This window comes from Daphnia magna, linkage group LG3 (genome assembly GCF_020631705.1).
Source record: "Daphnia magna isolate NIES linkage group LG3, ASM2063170v1.1, whole genome shotgun sequence".
NCBI lineage: Eukaryota > Metazoa > Arthropoda > Branchiopoda > Diplostraca > Daphniidae > Daphnia > Daphnia magna.
In genome coordinates, this window is record NC_059184.1 from 9,668,478 (window position 1) to 9,688,208 (window position 19,731).

The window sequence follows — 19,731 nt, forward strand, 5'->3', positions numbered from 1 at the left end:
AACTAAAAGATGTTTAAAAAGAAAATAGATAAAATCAAATACAGATCGACTATTCTACTAGGAAAGGGGTATCTACGAGGAGTAGAGGGGTTTCCTCGTCTTCGGGGTTTGGCACACCGTAATGGAAGTAGGCACACACCATTTCCATTGATCCCCGGTGTGGCGCACCAGCGCCAGAGGGACGGAGTTTTGGTGGGCGCCGGCAACGCTGCGGAGGAAAGGGGGAAGAAGGAGACACCAAAGGGGAGACAAGTTTTTGATTCTTTTTCTTCTATGCCTGAACTGTTAAACGAGAGTGAACAAGAATAAAAGGAGCCGTTCTCGTGATTAATATATCTGTAGTCATTTCCACGGACCTGATCCGTAACATGGTGCCGAAACCCGATTGCGAATAATTCAGGAGAGCCTAGTCAAGTCGGTTGTCAACGTGTAACGGCCATTTTTTCCCAGTGTGACAGGTATGTTTTTTTTTTTTTTAAACATCTCGAACAATTCGAACAAGTCGAACTTATCGAACCCAAACTCGGACACGAACACAAAACTCGAACACAAGAATCGAACAAATCGAACTACATGCATTTTGAACTCACCCAAACTCAATTTTTTCGTGCAATTTCGCTGCCATCTGATCGTGATTGCCATTTTGATGGGGTTTCACTCCAGACGCTTCGGGTTTTGAGTGGTGTGATTGGTTGTTCAGTTGTTCTGTGCATAAAACTGCATCAAAAGTGAGACATTAATAACCAATCTTTCGCATTTACAGATTTAACCCTGTGACAATACGAGTGTCAGCTACCAGACTAAGATATCGAATTTGTATAACTGATAATTACTGCATCAAAAAACTCCAGTATTTATTTTTGACTTACGATAATCTAGCCCATCAACTAATTACCATTTATTTGTAATAGACTTTGTGACTACTTATTACCATTCAAGATTCAAACTCGTTCAGTGGCTTTAACTGAAAAACGAACAATCTAATATCGAACACCATCATAAAATTCTCCCCGCAAAAGCTTCCGTTTCTTGGATTGTCTATTGCACTTTGTATTCGAACAAGCAACTTGAGAATCAAAGACGTTGATCTCCTTAAGAACAATGGAAAACGACTATATGAACGAAGACAACCCGCGTAATCTCTTTGTACTTCGAACACCAGCGAAACGTACTCACACCACGCTGCTGAACCGAGCAAGGAAGATGTTGAGCAGAAATGCCTCCCAGCAAGAGTTTGCAGCATTTAGAACTAGACTGAACCAGGCCCACGCTCGGCTAGTTAGCATTCATCAACGATACGTCCAGCTCACCGATCTCAGCGACACTGAACAACATACCGCCGAACTTTACCTCCAAGCTATCAACAATCAACAGCTAACCTGCTTACGGACGATCGCCGTCGCCATGGCTAATAGGTCCGAACGTCGTCGATCATGGAATGTATCGAACCACGACAATGCTTCGGGAAATCGAACCGAACCAATTCCACCAAATGTGACAGAAGACGTACAAAATGCGCCGTTAAACAACACCGCTCCGAATCAGATAAACTACCAGTAAAAATCAGCAGCACGATCCTACGTTGTTGCCAACGCACCTCGTTGAGAATCAAGATAACCAAAATATAGACACGAATTCTAGCAATGGCCAAACCAATGATCGAGGCAGTCCAACATCAAACAAACCTGAATCCGACCCAGCTGCAGCAAAGAAGCTAAAATTTGATTTGGAGTTTAAACTTCGTCAGAAGCAGTTGCAGAAAGAACGTGAAATGAAGGACTTGGAACTTAAATACGCACGTGAGCAAGAAGATATGCTACTCGAAATCCAGCATATTCAGCAGAAATCACAGCTGAGCGATAGTCCTGTGTCCGACCAAGGTCCGCAGTTCGCTTCGACTCCCGTCCACCAGGTGTACACAACGCTGCCTCCGCCTCAAGGACCGGTGGTTTACACTGGACAGCCTCAACTCGCATCGTCCCGCAATTGGCCGAAACTTGTTGTTGCTAAGTTTGACGGCGACCCTCGTGGTTGCACCAAATTTGCTCACGGAATTAAAGCAACTCTTCGAGACACTAATATGCCAGAGTCTTTGAAATTGTTGGCCCTACAAGATAACCTGAAAGACGAAATTCAGAAGCGTGTCGCTCACATCTTCACCAGTACTCACTCATTTCAATCAGCATGGGCTGTCCTCGAGAGTAAATATGGTAGCCCTGGTCTCATCATTCAAGCGCACAACCAGCACCTTCAGCAGTTGCCGCCTTTCAAGCACAGCGACTTCAATGGGCTTTTCAACATGGCCGTTGCAGTTCGTGATGCCGTATCAAGCGTCAACCAGGATGACATCGTTATGTTTACATCAGTCGTCACGTCGCTGTGTGCCAAGTTGCCCATCCATTTACAGTCGGATTGGGGCAAACTGGCGTATGGGTTGAATAGATTGCCAACTCATCAAGATTTCGACCAATGGATCGACACGGTCGTCGGTGCAGAGGAATTACGCGGAATAAAGCTGTCAGCATCAAACACCAACAACAGCGGTATTAAGCCTCCGGCGTATCAATACAACGCCAATCGCCAATCAAACAACCAGTCGCCAGGCAGCAGCAATGATGGTGGTCGCAATCCAACAATTCTAAACCAATCCCTCCTAACAACTACCGACATCGAATGTCCAGCTTGCAAAGAAAAAGCAAAGCATAGACTAGAACTTTGTAATGTATTCATCCGAATGCTCGTCAACGCTCGTGCGACCCTATGCGCAACGAACAACCACTGCTTCAAATGGCTTATCCGAGGACACTTTAGCAGCAAATGTCGGAGACAGAATGCCTTTTGCACCGAATGCAACGGACCCCATCATACCCTGCTCCACGGGGCCGAGCGACAATTTCCGCCTTCTCAAGCCAACCAAGGTAACCAGTCCATCATTCTTATGGTGCGTGCACCACAACCAAGTATTCTCCATGTCCTCCTAGCGATAGTTCCAGTCGTGATAGAAGCCAATGGTTTGTCTTGCTTAACCTCTGCAGTTCTCGACCCAGGTAGTGAGGCCACCCTTATCACGCGCTCGTTAGCTAATCTGCTTCACCTTCAAGGGATTTCCATGTCAGTTCAATTCGGTTCCTTCAGTAGCTCGGTGCTGATCGAATCCGAAAAGGTGTGTTTTAAATTGAAATCGATCAACGGCACGCACACGACAGAAACTGCGAACGCTTTAGTAGTCCCGAAAATTAATTTGTCCTGTCAAAAAATTAATTGGCCCGAAATTAAGCATCGCTGGTCCCACTTGGCCAGTTTAGAGATACCCCCAATCAATTCTGATCAGGTCGAATTATTAATCGGAATGGATTTATCAACAACCCATCAAACGAACCAAAAAATTGGGCCCATCGAGGGCGAAGATGGGCCAGCAGCGCATCACACGCGTTTCGGCTGGGCGGTGGCCGGAAATATCCCTCAAAACCTCGTTGTGGGACCCAGCAACAAGAACAATGTCAACCTTCAGTCCACGTGCCTTTTACCATCGCTTTCTAGTGTGGTTGATCAATTCCGCTCTCTTGAAACGTTCGGCATAGTGCCCAAACCTAATTCAACCAAAGCTCAAGACGACGAAGACCTTAAGATGGTAGGCATGCTTCACCGTTCGATAACCTTTGTCAATTGCGGCTTTCGGATTGCGCTACCCCTTCGTCTTAATTTCACGACGATTCCGAATAATCGGAATCAGGCCTTATCTCGTTTTTACAGTATCGAACACCGCCTCATCCAACCTGATATGCGCGACATTGCAATTAAGTACTGGTGCGCCATAGAGAAGTTGATCGCGTCGGGAACAGCCGTTCACGTGAATAATTCAGACATCAACGAACCTGCCGGCAAGGTTTGGTACTTACCGCATTTCTTCGTCGTGAATCACAACAAGCCGGACAAGATTAGAGTGGTATTCGACGCCGCTGCCCGCTTCAACGGCTTATGTTACAACGAACTTCTATTGCGGGGCCCACATTCTATTCCAAGCCTAGTAGGTGTCCTCCTTCGTGCAAGACAGTATCGTTTCGCGCTCTCCGCAGACATTGAAGCATTCTACCACCGTATAGGAGTTGAGAAGCAGGATCAATCTTTGCAGCGCTTCGTCTTTCGACCCTTTGGAAGCAGCGAACCCGTACGAACTTTTCAATTCACGACGCTGATTTTTGGCGCTGTTTATTCGTCCTCTGCCGCGGTCCAAACCCTTCAATACGCCGCCAAAAGCAATAATGCCTTTCCACAAGTGGCCGCTAAAATGCGGGATAACTTCTACTCTGATAATTTGGTTGACTCCTTCGAAACAGAAAACGAAACAGTCGATTTTGCGAAAGCAGTTACTAAGACCCTCGAAGCAGGCGGATTTTGACTAACAGCATTTGCCTCATCATCCCACCAAGTTCTAGAGACGATTCCCCAGCAAGACAGGTCGCCCCAAGTACTGGACATTAATCTGAGTACACTTCCTGTCGAATACCAGCTTGGCATGAAATGGGAATTGGCTACTGACACCTATGGCATCCGAGTCCGTTCAATGCCGAATGTCAAAACCAAGAGAGAACTTTTATCGGCAATTTCTCTAATTTTCGACCCTTTAGGTATTTGTCTCCCAGTTATTACAGCCGCAAAATTGTTATTTCAAGAAACGCAAGTGTTCGACCACCCTTCGTCGCGGTGCTGGGATAAACCTTTGCCCGTTCATATATTGGCAAAGTGGAAGACTTGGTCCACTAGTTTGGAGAATACATCCTTTCCCTGTGTAAACCGTTGTTTTCGCCCCGTCGATTTTCCGTTGGAAGCGTCAATCTTTCGTCTTGTCATATTTGCGGACGCGTCATCGGTTGCGTTTGGAACGGTGGCATATTTGTGGGCTGAATGCAATGGATCAGCTAGTCTCAGTTTCGTGATGGCTAAGGGCCGGATCGCATCTCTTAAACCAATTACTGTGCCGCGTCTCGAGTTGGAAGCGGCGGTGCTAGCGGTCCGCTTGTCACTTCTGATAAGACAGGAGCTCCGAATTCCTATCTACGCTGTCGACTATTACACCGATTCACAGATTGTACTGCATCAGCTGCGTTCCCACAATCCCAATCGTCCGTCGTTCGTGTGTAAAAGGCGTGACGAAATCCTTTCCCATTCTGAATTAGATCACTGGTACTTCGTCCGTAGTGAAGACAACCCGGCCGACGATTGCACTCGCGCTCCTCCACCAAAAGATTTTGGACCAAACTGTAGGTGGATCACCGGTCCGTCTTTTCTATTGGATCCTAAATACGTACCAGCACCATTCATATCCCATACTACGACGCCAGGACACGATCAAATTGAACCAATCATCAACATTGGAGAGTTACACCTGGCAACAGTTTATTCCCATCCGTTGGCGCCCACTATCTCTAACCTCATCTCTCGTGCAACGCAACTGAACGAGTTGAAGCGTGATGTCGCCCAGTCGATCCGGTCCGGCTCACCAGCGAACCCAAATATGACTGCCGACCACCTGGAGCAGGCCTTCCGCATAATTGTGATGGTTTCCCAAGAAGAATCGTTTCTGCGAGAGCGCAAGGTGCTCCTTAAAGGAGCAGTGATTCCCCGCGACTCGACTTTACGACGTGTCGGGCCATACATTTGCGAGAATAACGGTTTACTCAAGGTTGACGGACGATTGGAACATGCTGAGCTTCCGGCACGAACTCGACACCCAATCATCATTGCCACTGATCACCCGCTGACCAAGCTGATCATTAATGATCGTCATCTAAAAATTCATCACGCGGGTGTCGAGCACACCCTTAGTGTCATTCGTGAACAATTCTATCTCCCCCAAGGACGCAGAGCGATCCGGCGCACCCTGGCAAGGTGCGAGCCTTGCAAAATTCAACGTTCGTTGCCGAAACCGCCCCGTATGGCGAACCTCCCAAAAGAGCGTCTCGAGGCGTTTATTCGTGTTTTTACTAATGTTGGCTTAGACTGCTTTGGCCCGTTTAGTGTTGTGATCGGTAGGCGATCGAACAAGAGCTACGGCCTCCTTATCATGTGTCTTTCCTCCCGCGCCGTTCACCTAGAAGTTCTCGACACTATGGATGCCGACTCGTTTATTATGGCCCTCCGCCGTTTCGTTTCCATCCGCGGTTGCCCGAAGGTGATTTACTCCGATAATGGGACTAATCTGATGGCAGGAGAGAAGGAGCTCGCGCAAGGAATTGCGAACCTAAATTCTGCACGAGTCACGGAAGAGTTCATTGACCGAGGCATCGACTGGCGCAAGTCACCACCTTCTGGATCCCACTTTGGTGGTGTGTGGGAACGACTTATTGGGTCAAGCAAGGCCGCAATGCGCGCTATTCTCCACTCTAGATCTGTCACTGACGAGGTGCTTCGTACGGTATTTGCGGAAGTTGCATCAATGTTAAACAGTCGGCCTCTCACTCATGTACACACCGACCCAGCAGAGCCTGAGCCTTTAACGCCAAACCACTTTATACTCGGTGGCGCCCACCCACACCGTGTACGCAACTGTGAAGAGGCGTTCGACGGTCTGACAAGAAGAAGATGGAAACAATCTCAGTTCATCCTCAATCAATTTTGGAGTCGCTGGATGCAGGAATATGTCCCGAGTCTAATTGGGAGAGAAAAATGGGATCAGTCTGCCCGTCCTCTTCGAATTGGCGACCAAGTTCTTATTATGGACGAGAATGCTAAGCGCGGGGAATGGCTTACAGGGACGGTCACTAGCGTTCATCCCAGTAGTGATGGAGTAGTTCGAAGAGTTACTGTCAAAACCCCTCGCTCTATACTAACCCGCCCTGTTGTTAAACTCTGTTTTATTGCAGCTTGGCTTCAGAATTAAATCACATCTTCGCCGGTCGCCGGACTGTGGCGCACCAGCGCCAGAGGGACGGAGTTTTGGTGGGCGCCGGCAACGCTGCGGAGGAAAGGGAAGGGGGAAGAAGGAGACACCAAAGGAGAGACAAGTTTTTGATTCTTTTTCTTCTATGGCTGAACTGTAAAACGAGAGTGAACAAGAATAAAAGGAGCCGTTCTCGTGATTAATATATCTGTAGTCATTTCCACGGACCTGATCCGTAACACCGGGATTGCTGCCAATCTGGCCTTAACCCAGAGGTCCGTAGATCGAAACTACGCTCTGCTAATAGCAAAACTAAAATGAATCATACATGCATGTTGAAATAAACGATAATTAATAAACAAAATTATCCTTTAAACAAATTGTTGCAAATGATCTTTAAAGAAAAATAAATGCAATAACGACTGTTGTTTAGTCATCGATGGTTTAGTGGTTAGTTTACTTTTTTAAGGGTGTCTCCGATAGGGAATTCACTTGTATGTAAGGGGTTCATTAAAACATACGTAAAAAAATGCGATATAAACTCAAAGATGTATAAAAAGAAAATAGATAAAATCAAATACAGATCGACTATTCTACTAGGAAAGGGGTATCTACGAGAAGTAGAGGGTTTTCCTCGTCTTCGGGGTTTGGTACACCGTAATGGAAGTAGGCACACACCATTTCTCTCCGGTTCCCGTTTTCGTGTTTTGTACCTCGTGTCGTGTTTGATACATCACAGCTTGGCCCTTTTGGCCACTGAGTTAACCATATTTTCGTCACGCTTATTTCGGTGGTTAACATTTTGGTGCATCGACTGGGAAACTTCATCGTTCGTGTTTATCTTCGCCATCACCTGACCGTTCGCGTGGCCATTCATCCCTGGGTATCCCGGCTCATCATTTGAACACTTCAATCAGGACGTAAGCATTGTTAGCTGGCATAGTTTTGTCCGACCTATGGTGGTTGGTCAATTCTTGTCAGTGTTTGCTTATCTTGTCCTATTTACCATCGTTGATACCTTTTCAGGGCCGTCGATTGGTAATTTTCGGTGTCCAACACACATTTGCAATCGTCGATACCTTTACAGGGCCAACGATTGTTTATTTTGTTTTCGTCTGTGCACATTTCAATCGTCGATACCTTTTCAGGGCCGTCGATTGATCCTTTCGTTTTCGTCTGTGCATATTTCAATCGTCGATACCTTTACAAGGCCGTCGATTGATCTTTTCGTTTTTCGTCTATACACATTTACAATCGTCGATACCTTTACAGGGCCGTCGATTATTAATTCCGTTTTCGTCCGTCACATTTTCAATCGTCAATACCTTTACAGGGCCGTCGATTGTTAATTTCGTTTTCGTCCGTCACATTTACAATCGTTGATACCTTTACAGGGCCGTCGATTGTTCATTTCGTTTTCGCTTGTGCAAATCACAATCATCGATACCTTTACAGGGCCGTCGATTGTTAATTCCGTTTTCACCCGTCTTTAATACAATCGTCGATACCTTTATAGGGCCGTCGATTGTTCATTTCGTTTTCGCTTGTGCACATTTACAATCGTCGATACCTTTACAGGGCCGTCGATTGTTCATTTCGTTTTCGCTTGTGCAAATCACAATCATCGATACCTTTACAGGGCCGTTGATTGTTCTTTCCGTTTTTCGTCCGTCTCTCTAATTTTCAATCGTAAAGACCTTTACAGGGCCGTCAATTGTTAATTACCTTTTCGTCCGTCTCGTATCGTCGATACCTTTACAGGGCCGTCGATTGTTACTAATTGACTCTCTATTTGTTTACAATCAGTAAAACAGCTTCATCATTCCGCGAAAGAAGAACACTCCAGCGGCTAAGCTGAGGAGAAAGCTGATCCGTAAAGGTTTTCGGCAGGAACAATACCGTTTCCAGCATATCAAGGATTTGGAACCTGCATATCGAGAGACTGCAAGCGAGACAAGACTCATCGCTCAACGGAGACCAACAGAAGACATGCAAGCTGTTATTCTTGCAAGCTGTTGTTCCAGAGCAGCTCAACACCAAGTGGGCGCAAGGCACCCGATGGCCGCGCAGATAAAATTCCAATCCCCACCCACCTTCGGGGGAAAGGACGGGGAAGACGTCGTGCAGTGGATGCATCGATACGAAAGAATCGGGAGATATAATCGATTGGGAGATCGATTATATCGAACTTCGCGATCACGTGGAGCTGTCGCTGTCCGGGGCAGCGCAGAAGTGGTACTCATACAAAGAGGCCGCGGGAAAACTAGCAGACGAATGGGAGGATGGTGCAGAACCGCCAATTGTACCAGGAGTTAAAACACAGCTGTTGGAGCAATTAAAGCCAGTCAATCAGAATCGATTCAATGAAGCGAAACTGAGAGAACGCAAACAAGATCGAGGATCCAGGATCGAATATTTTTACGACATCTTGGATTTATGCCGCATAGTAGACCCGAATATGACCGAAGCTACGAAATTGGCGCACCTATGGAGAGGACTCAAGCCAAGTTTACTAGAGAAACTCTGGAGTTTGAAATCCAACTCGTGTGACGAATTCCATCAAGAAATTAAGCGATATCAGGAAATGACTTCCCGAGCAAGACACGAGGAATGGTCGATGGGCGTGGTTGGAAAACCAACACCAACGACGGAAAAAGAGAGAATGGATCGTATAGAAAAATTGCTAGAGGGAATAATGGGAGCCGTTGCATCAAGGAACGCATCAGGGGCAGCCGCACAGCAAGGAGAAAGAGCGGAGAGTCAACAGTATCGGTCGGATAACCGATCGATACTGAAATGGACTTCGGATCGGAAACCTATCTGCAGCAGATGTAAGACGGAGGGACACACCGGGAGAGAGTGTCCAACAAGAGCAAACGGTCAGGGAGTCCTGAGGGGTCGGACGCCGGACGGAAAGGTCGTGTGCTACGGGTGTGAAGGGATAGGACACATACGTCGCGACTGCCCGAGCTCCAAGCGAGAAGGAGAGGCACCACAACAACAACAGCATTAGCAGGTGCGATTCGCAGGAGAGTTTAAGCAAGTAATTGGCCTAGTAGGGACAGAGCATGTAGACCCGGAGGTGCTAGCATGGCCAATTCTGAAAATCGACATCCAGAGGATGGTAGTACTAGATGTGTACTGGTGGAAGAGATGATGGAGCAAGCACCGAAACTAGTAGTCCAGAAAGGATGCTGGGTCTCACCCCGATCGATGAAGGTGCTCGCAACTCAACCACTAGATTTGAAAGGGTTTGGCGAATGTGCACTGGTGGAACCATCCCAAGCATTGCAGAGGACGAAAAGGGTGTCGACGGGAAAGGTCCTGGTTAGCGGCATGGGAACAATCGGACAGATGGCGATAACCAACTTATCGGACCACCAACAATGGATCGAAGAGGGAACGGTGTTAGGAATAATCGAGCCAGTGACCGAAATCAAGGAGGGAGACACGCCAGTAGCCGTCGCGACAGCAGGGGCAGAGAAGAAAGCGCTTCGGGAGCACGAATTTGAAAGCAGGATTGGAGAAGGATTAATGCAGACAGACAGAGAAAGATCCGAGAAGTGATAGTGGAATATGGCGACTGTTTTTCGTGACCCGGAGACCAACTAGGACTGTGTACTGCAGCAGAGCATACAATAGACAACGGGGAAGCAAAACCAATTAGACAATCACCCCATGCTCGGGCATGGAAGGAGAGAATCATTATAGAAGCTCAGTGCAAGGAAATGGAAAAAGCAGGAGTTATTGAACCCTCGAACAGTCCATGGGGAGTGGCTGTGGTCCTGGTCAGAAAGAAGGTCGGGACGTGGAGATTTTGTGTTGATTACCGGCGCCTAAATGCAGTGACGATAAGTGATGTATATCCGCTGCCGAGGATAGAGGAGACTCTGGCACGATTGGAGGGTGCAGCGTTCTTTTCAATCATGGATTTGCAGTCAGGATACTGGCAAGTGCCCATTAAGGAAAGTGACCGTCCAAAAACGGCGTTCGTCACAGCGAATGGGCTATACCAATTTAAGGTGATGGCAATGGGGCTGTGTTCGGCACCCGTATCTTTTCAAAGAATGATGGACGTGGTATTAAGTTGTCTCAGATGGACAACGTGTCTAGTTTTTCTGGGCGATATTGTAGTGTACTATCGGTCGTTGGACGAACACGTGCAAGGGCTGCGCGGGGTACTGGGACGTCTGAGAGGGGCAAAGCTAAAAGTGAAGATGGAAAAATGTCCGTTCGCCCAGCCACAACTACGGGCGTTGGGACATATCGTGGATAAAAATGGGGTTTCACCGGATCCGAAGCAAGTGCAGGCAGTTCGGGACTCGAAAGTAAAGAACATAAGGGCGTTTCTAGGCATGTGTTTGTACTATAGAAGATTCATCGACGGATTCGCGAAAATCGCCAGACCACTACACGATCTGGTGGGCGGAAAAAAAACATTTAACTGAGGAACGGAGGCCATTGAAAGTTTCGTGTCTCTAAAGAACGCGCTAATCGGAGCTGCGCAGTTGGCGTACCCAGATAACACAAAGCCATTCGAAATCAAACCCGACGCTTGTGATTACGGATTCGGGGCGGCCTTAGTACAGAAGGGGAGACAGGGGAGAGGCCAGTTGCCTTTGCCAGCAGGCTATTATCCCGAACAGAGCGGAATTATTCCATTACGGAGAAGGAGTGCTTAGCCCTGGTTTGGGCGGTTAAAAAATTCCACAGCTACATCTGGGGAACAAAGGTGAAAGTGGTGACGGACCACCACGCCCTTTGTTGGTTTACAACGAAGAAGGATTTGGCGGGCAGATTGGCACGGTGGGCATTGTCCATACAGAACTATCAGCCCGAAATTGTTTATAAAAGTGGGCGGCTCCATGAGGACGCTGATGCACTATCTCGGTATCCGATTGATGGAATAGAAGACAATGACGACGAAGAGGAACTGCTACCAGTATACACGACAGCACGGGAGGAGGAGCGTCATTGGACGAGGGAGATGCAAGGGCAGTCCCGGGATGGGTGGAGGTACGCCGGCAACTGGAAAGGAGTACAGCCGTGGCCTATAAAAATTTCGTGCTGATTAATGAACTACTGCATCGCCGAACCTTGGGTAAATAAATAATAATAAAAGGAATGAGGTTGCGTCTATGCGTACCCCCGGATCAACGGTTGGAGTTTTAGACGCGTACCATGGCGATCGTTGGGCTGCGCACTTAGGAGTAAAGAGGACGCTGGGGCGGATCTAGGAAAGATACTACTGGCCACGCTTACGACAGCAGGTACTAAACTACGTGCGGGCATGTCCACATTGTCAGGCAAGGAAAAACCAGCCAGTAGAACCTCAGGGACACATGGAAATCATTCGCGTGGAGAGACCTTTCGAAAAAGTTGGGATGGACATATTGGGGCCTTTTCCCGTGTCGGCGGGGGGCAAGAAGAATATCATCGTTCCGGTGGATTATCTCACTAAGTGGGCAGAGACGAGGGCCGTCCCAACTGCGACGGCCCGGGACGCGGCTGAGTTCTTTGTCGAGGAGATTGTCTTATGGCATGGGGCACCGGAGTGTGTGGTTACGGACTGTGGAAAGTGTTTCGTCGCAGAGTTCACGAAGGAAGTTATGCGTATAATGGAGGTGGACCATAGAACGACCACTCTTTATCATCCCCAGGCAAACGGCCTGGTAGAGAGACTAAACCACACTCTGGGGGATATGCTATCGATGTATATAAACAGCACACACACTAACTGGGACGACATTTTGCCCTATATTACATTCGCGTACAACTCTATGTTCAGGAATCGACCGGAACGACACCTTTTTACCTTCTCTACGGCAGAGAAGCGCGGTTGCCGGCGGATATGGTGATGGGAGTACGCGCGACGCTTCTGTCAGAGGATCCTGATGCACTGGCCCGGAATTTCGAAGACGCGAGAAAGATGGTGAAAGAACGACTAGTACAGGTACAAGAAAAACAGAAGCAGTACTATGGCGCGACTCAAAGAGCTACACCAGAATTCAGCCCAGGGGAAGAAGTACTGGTGTACAAGCCGTTCCGGAAGGTGGGGAGAGCCGAAAAGTTACTTCACCGGTGGCTGGGACCATTCGTGGTGGTACACCGGGCGTCGGCATTAAATTACGAAGTAAAGAGACCAAATGGTCGACAGACAGAACTGATGCACGTGGTAAAAATGAAAAAGTTCATCAGAGGGGCCGAATGGACAGTGGTAGACAGAGAAAGTACGGGAGCAGAAGCAAGAAGAATGAAGCCGCAACGCAGCAACCTAATTGACGGGGGAAAGGACATCCGTGACCGAGAGACCGAAACTAGAGAGACCATACCCCTGAACGAGGAGGTGCAAGAAGCTCGAAATGAAAGGATTAACGATCAGGTGCGTCGATCGACACCAGCCCGGATGCCACCGGTATGATACGGACAAATGCCGCAGGCGGTAGTGGGGATTCTTCTCCTTCTGCTAGGACTACTGGGACCGCTGATGGGGGTACAACCCAGCCAAGGACATTCCCAAGAGGCTTTTGTGAGGGATGGAGTAATATTCCAATTGCAAGGGGAGGTCTTCTTTAGTGACTCGGAATGGGTAGTAGTGACCGATGTCTCGTTCGGACCCATAGAAAACGCCCTGAACAAACTGCACCTGTGGTTCACCGACTCGGCCAAGAAGAAAGAATCGCAGGCGGAGAAAACAAAATGGAGTGCACGGTTATGGGCGCAGATGGTGGAAAGGGCGACGGACGGGTTGGAGCTATTCCCACATAATACAAGGCAGTCCGTCGGATGTCCGACAGATGTCGGGGTCGGATGTTGAGCACATCTTTTTTATATCCTCCGGACAGCCCGATATCCGATTTGGATGTCCTATGGATGTTTTTTTTTTTTTTGTTTTTAACGCCCTCAACAGCGCCGTCGGACATTCTAAGGATATCCGAACGGGCTTTCATTTGGCTATAAATATGACATGTATTGGAAAATCATTACGCTATATCAGGATTCGAACTCGGGTTTCCCGCATCACAGTCGAATATTATTCCACTGTGCCAATCTATAGTTATGTAATATAACATTTTCGAACAATACAATCGAATTGTCGTAAATCACTTGAGGTTTTTCGATAACAAATCACATACAGGATTTTTAAGAAGTCAAGATGATGTCTAACTTAGGTAAAACCAGAAGTGAATAAATTGAAATTAAACAATTTATGCTAAATATTTTTTGAATTTTAAACTTCAGCATGATTTCTTAAGTTTAAAGTAGTTTTTTATTATTTGAAATTAAAATCCTATCATAAGTATACTTGCTTTGAATATTATTAGATGCCGAATAATATTTATTTTCTGTAAGTTAATTTCCAATGGCTGAGTTCCCGTAAGCTAAACGGAAAGCCTGTGCAAACAAACTCACGACTTACATATATTTTATTCATTTTTAGCAATAAATTAAAAAATAAACCATCCGGGAAATAGATGATTACTCCTTTATTTTTTAAATTTTTCGTAATAAATGCTGGACTTAAAATAAAAATACATTCAAGGGAAAAATTTGAACGCGGTTAAGTTTTCGCGTTTTTGGAAACAAAGAAAATTATGAAACTTAGTGATCGGCCCGAATGAGTTCTAATCGAGTTAACCGCCCCGCACCGATAAAGTGCATTCGGGGTTGAATTGAGGTGCCACTTTTTCAACCGGGGTGGTGCGGGGAAAAATTTGAGGATAACCCGTTGCCCCAAGGCAATTTTTAAAAAAATGCTGTTCTTTCGGTTTCAGAGTAAAAATCGGGGCAAGCGGGTAGAACGAGCTATTATCGGGGTTGTTATCGGATAGATCGGATGAAACAGTCAATCGATAATGATTTTTGCATTGGTGAATCGATTGATTGCAATCCAATTGATTGCAAACCCCAATTGAATTCGGGAAGAAGAATTTTCCACTCTGAGCCACGCCTCGATGGACCGAAATGAGAAACCCGATTTGCAAAAAAGCGCCCCGATTGGCACGAGGCCGATCCTTAAATGAAACAGTTGAGAATCTTCTTGGCTGTTGGAAGGAGGTCCGTAGAATATAATTTTCGCACATCCATTGCACTTCCAAGGTGACTAGCCGACGGATATCCCTGGAACTACCCATTGAGTACATAGATATCTAACGGATGTTCGGACATGATTCGGACATCCGACGGCAGAAATGTGCTATATGGGTTGGTACTTGTACGTGAACGGTACGACACAATGCGGAAGGCGGTGGCAGGAGGGCCCAGGAGGGCCAAGAGAGGTATTATCGACGTCGGTGGTACCGCACTGCACTGGCTGTTTGGGGTGGCGACAAGTCAAGATCTAGAAGGACTTAATGGACAGCTGCAGGCCTTGGGAGGGGAAACGTTGGGGATAGTGAGTGCGGTGGCTCATCAAGCAACTTTAGTGAATGAGACATTACGAGAACTCGGGGAACATGTACTGGCCATGCAGCAGCTGGACAGAGTGCACCAATCACTGGAGAAGGAAGAAGAGAAAGTCGAGTGATTATGACAGCGAGGATGGACGAAGCCTTTCGAGCTGCTCAGAGAGTTCTAGACTGGGCCAGCATGACATTGGAGGACATCGGCATTGGTCTCGCCCTGTTGGCAACCGGCAAATTACCCCCGGAACTTTTCCCACCTACTCAACTGCGGTCGGTTCTTAAAGAAATTCGAGCTTCTTTGGCGATGGGTTGGGCACTAACACCCGCTTTGCAGAATGGTGACCTTTATTGAACATTTATTGAACTGACGAAAGCCGAGGTACGCTCTTGCCAGGTAAGGGCGAGTTCGGTATACCCGCCCTGTAAAGCCATCTACCGGAAAAATTTTAAACTGACTTGTGTGATGGCGCTGTTCCTGCAGGACACTGACAAAAAGAAAACGGAGTGCGATCATGTTGTAGTAGAATGGAAAGGCCCTGAAGCCATTTACCTGGGCCACCGGAGATGGCCAGTATCAATGAATAATCCACGCTCTCTGGTAATGGAGTGTCCCCAGCAGACAGATTCGAGGGATTCTTCAAGAGCGGAGCTGCCGTTGGTCGGCATTGTCGAAATCTCGCACGGTTGCTCCATTCAAACTGATGAGTGGATTTTGCAGGCCAGTAGGCAACACTCGTTATCATCCATTAGGAAGGGGAACGACTTTGTGCCACGTCTAAAAGGGATAAACTGGGCTATAGCTACAGACGCCCAGAAACAAGGAAGCGTGACGGGCGGAAAATCTACGAACTCATCGCTGCAGACTTCATTATAAGTGTCCCTGAAAAGGATCGGCGGTAGTCTGACGAATGGAGCTAGTTTTGGTAAAATTATCCGTGCTTTGGAAGTAGATGACTCGGAGAGGGAAAAACGAGCGGCGGAACATCATACATACCCATTTGAGCTATAGGGTGTGGGAGCAGCGTTGTTTATGGCCAGTGTGGCTGTGTTCAGCATCCAGTGGGGCCGCGGGAGAAAAGGAGACGTTAATATGGCCGACCTTCGGGAATGCTACGGATATAATTTCAGACGAAATACGTCTGCACTTTGATCACAAATGAAGGACCGCCCACCAAACATGGTGGAAGGTCCCTTTTGAAAGGGGAGGGGCTTATCTCAACTTTAAATAATAATTTAAATTACTTAGAAGCTACAAAAAAATAAAAAATACCACTTGACTCGGCATGAAAAACTGAGTATACCCATTGTAATAGTTTCTAGACTGTGTATTTGCCAGTAAACTAACTCTACTTAAGACGATACAACCATGCACTTATATACCAAAAGATTGAAGGTTAAGAAGGGAGGGGTTTAAAATAACTTTTACTTTGATCATCAATTATTATCCTCAGGGAAGGTTGCATTCGTGACGACCTTCTTGCTGGGTGGGGCTGCTGTTGCTGGGAGGAGATGCTGTGGTCTATTACATTCCTTCCCCCCTTCGGCAGGAAGAAATTGGTCCTCCAATTTTCCTCTTTGTCGTCTGATTTTCTTCTTCTCCTTACTTCTCTTCGGCATGTGGTGTGACAATGGTTAGGTGAAAACTTGTTTTTCTGTCACCTATTTTCTTTCCTTCACCGTTATTCTTGTTTGTTGGGCTATGTGTATATAGTATGAGGCACAAAATACAATATATGTTTCCTGTACCGTTATTCGTTGTCTTTAGACTAATAAAAGTGTTAGTTAATAATTGATGGTCTACGTTCCTTTTTACTGGAATGCTACTACAGATTTCAATCATTCATCAATCATCTTTCTTGTATGCTTTTCTTCTCTTTTCTTCCTTTAGTGTTTCTTCTTTAATTTTAGTTTTACTCGCTGTCAGAAGTTTTTCTCTTGCGGCCTCTTATATAGTCCCAACCTTCGAATATGTTTCTCCTTTGTTCGTCAAACGCGTAATCTCGCGGGGTATTTCCATTGACATCAGTTATGTCTGGGTATGCTCCGTGTTCCAATAAGATATTTCCTATGTGATCTTGCCTATACATTGTGGCTAGGTGTAGGACCGTATAGTTTCCTGGTCTAGTCGTTTGATTGATGTTAATGTGGTTTCCTTTCGCATGCTGCCCTAGCGAGAGTGTTGTTTCCATGTTTGGCGGCATAATGTAGGACGGTGCTGTTGTCCTTTGCCATTTCGTTAACGTTGGAACTTATCCACAAATAACTAGCCACTTCTTCATGCCCGTAGGCGATGGCGACCATTAGTGGTGTTTCTCCAAGGCTATTATACGATGAAAACTTGTATTTGTGTTATCGTAATATCCTGATCAAGAGCTTGTTATTTTCTGCTGCCGCTCTATGTGCAATGGTCTGGCCATCCTCTTCTATATCTGGGTCAGCTCCGTAGTCTAACAGTAAATTTGTTATGTCCAGTTTTCCCGCTTTCACGCTTGTATGAAGTAGTGTTTTGTTGTTAAATTTCTGGTTTAGAAATTCTGCTTTCGGCTGGTAATCCCATGCAGCTGGACCCAATTTCTGGATGATACACCTTCTTATTTCTTCCCTTGAAGCGTCTATCATTTCTAAGAAAATTTCTTGATCACGTAGTCGTGTGATGGCTTGTGTTCGTTTTTGAATGGCATCTGCTCTCGCTGCCGATAAAGTTGGGTGCGTTTTCATCGCACAGCTACTACATTTACAAAGTGTTGCTTTTTGTGTAGCATTTGGATTAAATTCGAACGTTGGTGGATAAAAACCATAATCCCCGAAGAGTCCATCTCGTTGTGTTTCATTTTCTGTTTCAATGTCACTTTCGATCACTAAGTAGTTTGTTTCTGGTTGACTTTCACTATCACTTGCTTCATTATGTTGCACTGCGTCTTCACTGTTCTGTTCCATTTTTACTTAACACTTGATTGTTTGGTGGCTGTTTAAACACTAATGGTATAACGAAGTATTAAATTTTTAATACATTTACTACTTTCCCCTTTCACCCAAAAATAAAAACTTGTATAGTTGTTTTTTTTTTTTTTAAAGGTTAGTTGTTTTTAGATTCAACTTCTGTTGAGCATCTGCAAAGGTCTTCCCATACCATTCCATAACCCACGACGTAAGTGCACGTCGTGTGTTTTCCTGTGCATTTGCGAGCTTGATCGGATTCCCAGTTTTCTTCCATAATAGGGTAAATACCACGTTGTTTCGGTGCGCTTGGTTGAGCTGGGCGTGATTGTGTGGGTCTTTCCATGGTAGGAGGTGTAGGAGCCGTCATCCTAGTGAATGGTTGTTCTATTATTTCTTCTGGTGGTTGAGTGCTTGAATTTGCGATCATTGAAGTTAATTCGTGTGGTTCTTCCCTATTGATTCCATATCGTCTTAATCTTCTAGTTTGGCGAATTTTTTCCATGATTCTTGTGAAAGGGTCCCAAATGATCAATATGCGTAGGCATACGATGAATATAATGAATCCGATAATAGACAGGATAAGAATTTTTAATGTGTCGAACCATGAGAACATGGTTCCTATCTGATTATCCTGTTTTTCTGACATCACTATGTCAGAAACTGATTTTGAATTTGATTCCTGCATTAGGCCTACTAAATCGTTTAGGATATTAAATTGCTCCATTTCCATTGTTTCGTTCACTGGATGGCTCTTCAAACTGTAGTCGAAATCATTCAAGTGCAATTCTTTGAACTCTGTGATAAGGTCTAAGTTCGACATGTGAATGCTTGCTTTTTGTTTTTAATACCCACTCTCCGTCTGTTGAATTATGTTCCCAGGTATGATGGAATCCATTTAAATTTACCAAATGAGTTTTCCAAAAGCAATCGGAATATGGATGTATAGACAATCCATCTACTCCAATTGTGCAGTTTTTATCTTCATAGGTAAAGAATGGTTGAAATCAACATTTGGATTCTTTTGCGGAGATGAAAATCCATTTTGTTTCACATTGTTGAAGTGTCATCGGTTGTCCGAAGCCTTGCAGTCTCGTACAGATGGGTAATCCAAGTGCTGAAGCAGCAAGAATGCCGTTACTTTGAGCTAGAATCACGGTTTGAGTTTTCTTTATCGTTGATAGTTGACAATATACGTCGCGGATTTCTTTTGCAAGTTTGTTTTCGTGTTCTGTTTCTATGCTTATTTTATATTGCTCATGGATTTTTGAAATTTTGAATTTAATTTTGTCACCGAATTCTTCTATATTTTTGGGTAGACCGCTTTCTGTTTCATCTTTTATTTGTACCTCCGGTACTTGTTCTAGTGTTAAAGATGCTGCCTCGGGTATTTCTTGCTGAGCTGTTTGTTCAGTGTCATCAATAATTTCCATTATTGCATCTTCCTTAATGGTGTGATTTTTCGTGACTGGAGGATCTTCTATTTTTTCAGTTGTTGTGGGAGGTGTT

At 45.8% G+C, this 19,731-nt stretch overlaps 2 protein-coding genes across 2 annotated transcripts; both read left to right on the top strand.

The window, feature by feature from the left end:
- The first annotated feature begins 1,101 nt into the window (after window positions 1-1,101).
- LOC116935462 lies at window positions 1,102-4,399 on the top strand. The gene is given in 2 exon segments (XM_032942759.2): window positions 1,102-1,557; window positions 1,559-4,399. Coding segments are annotated over 2 exon segments (3,297 nt in total).
- Window positions 4,400-4,936: 537 nt separating this feature from the next.
- Window positions 4,937-6,880, top strand: LOC116935463. Its single transcript, XM_032942761.1, has one exon. It carries the CDS (start codon window positions 4,937-4,939, stop codon window positions 6,878-6,880), a length of 1,944 nt encoding a protein of 647 aa, XP_032798652.1.
- The last annotated feature ends 12,851 nt before the right edge of the window (window positions 6,881-19,731 follow it).

Bases quoted from the DNA above. Each gene is read 5' to 3' on its own strand.
- LOC116935463 (XM_032942761.1), top strand. From the start codon at position 4,937: ATGGCTAAGGGCCGGATCGCATCTCTTAAACCAATTACTGTGCCGCGT.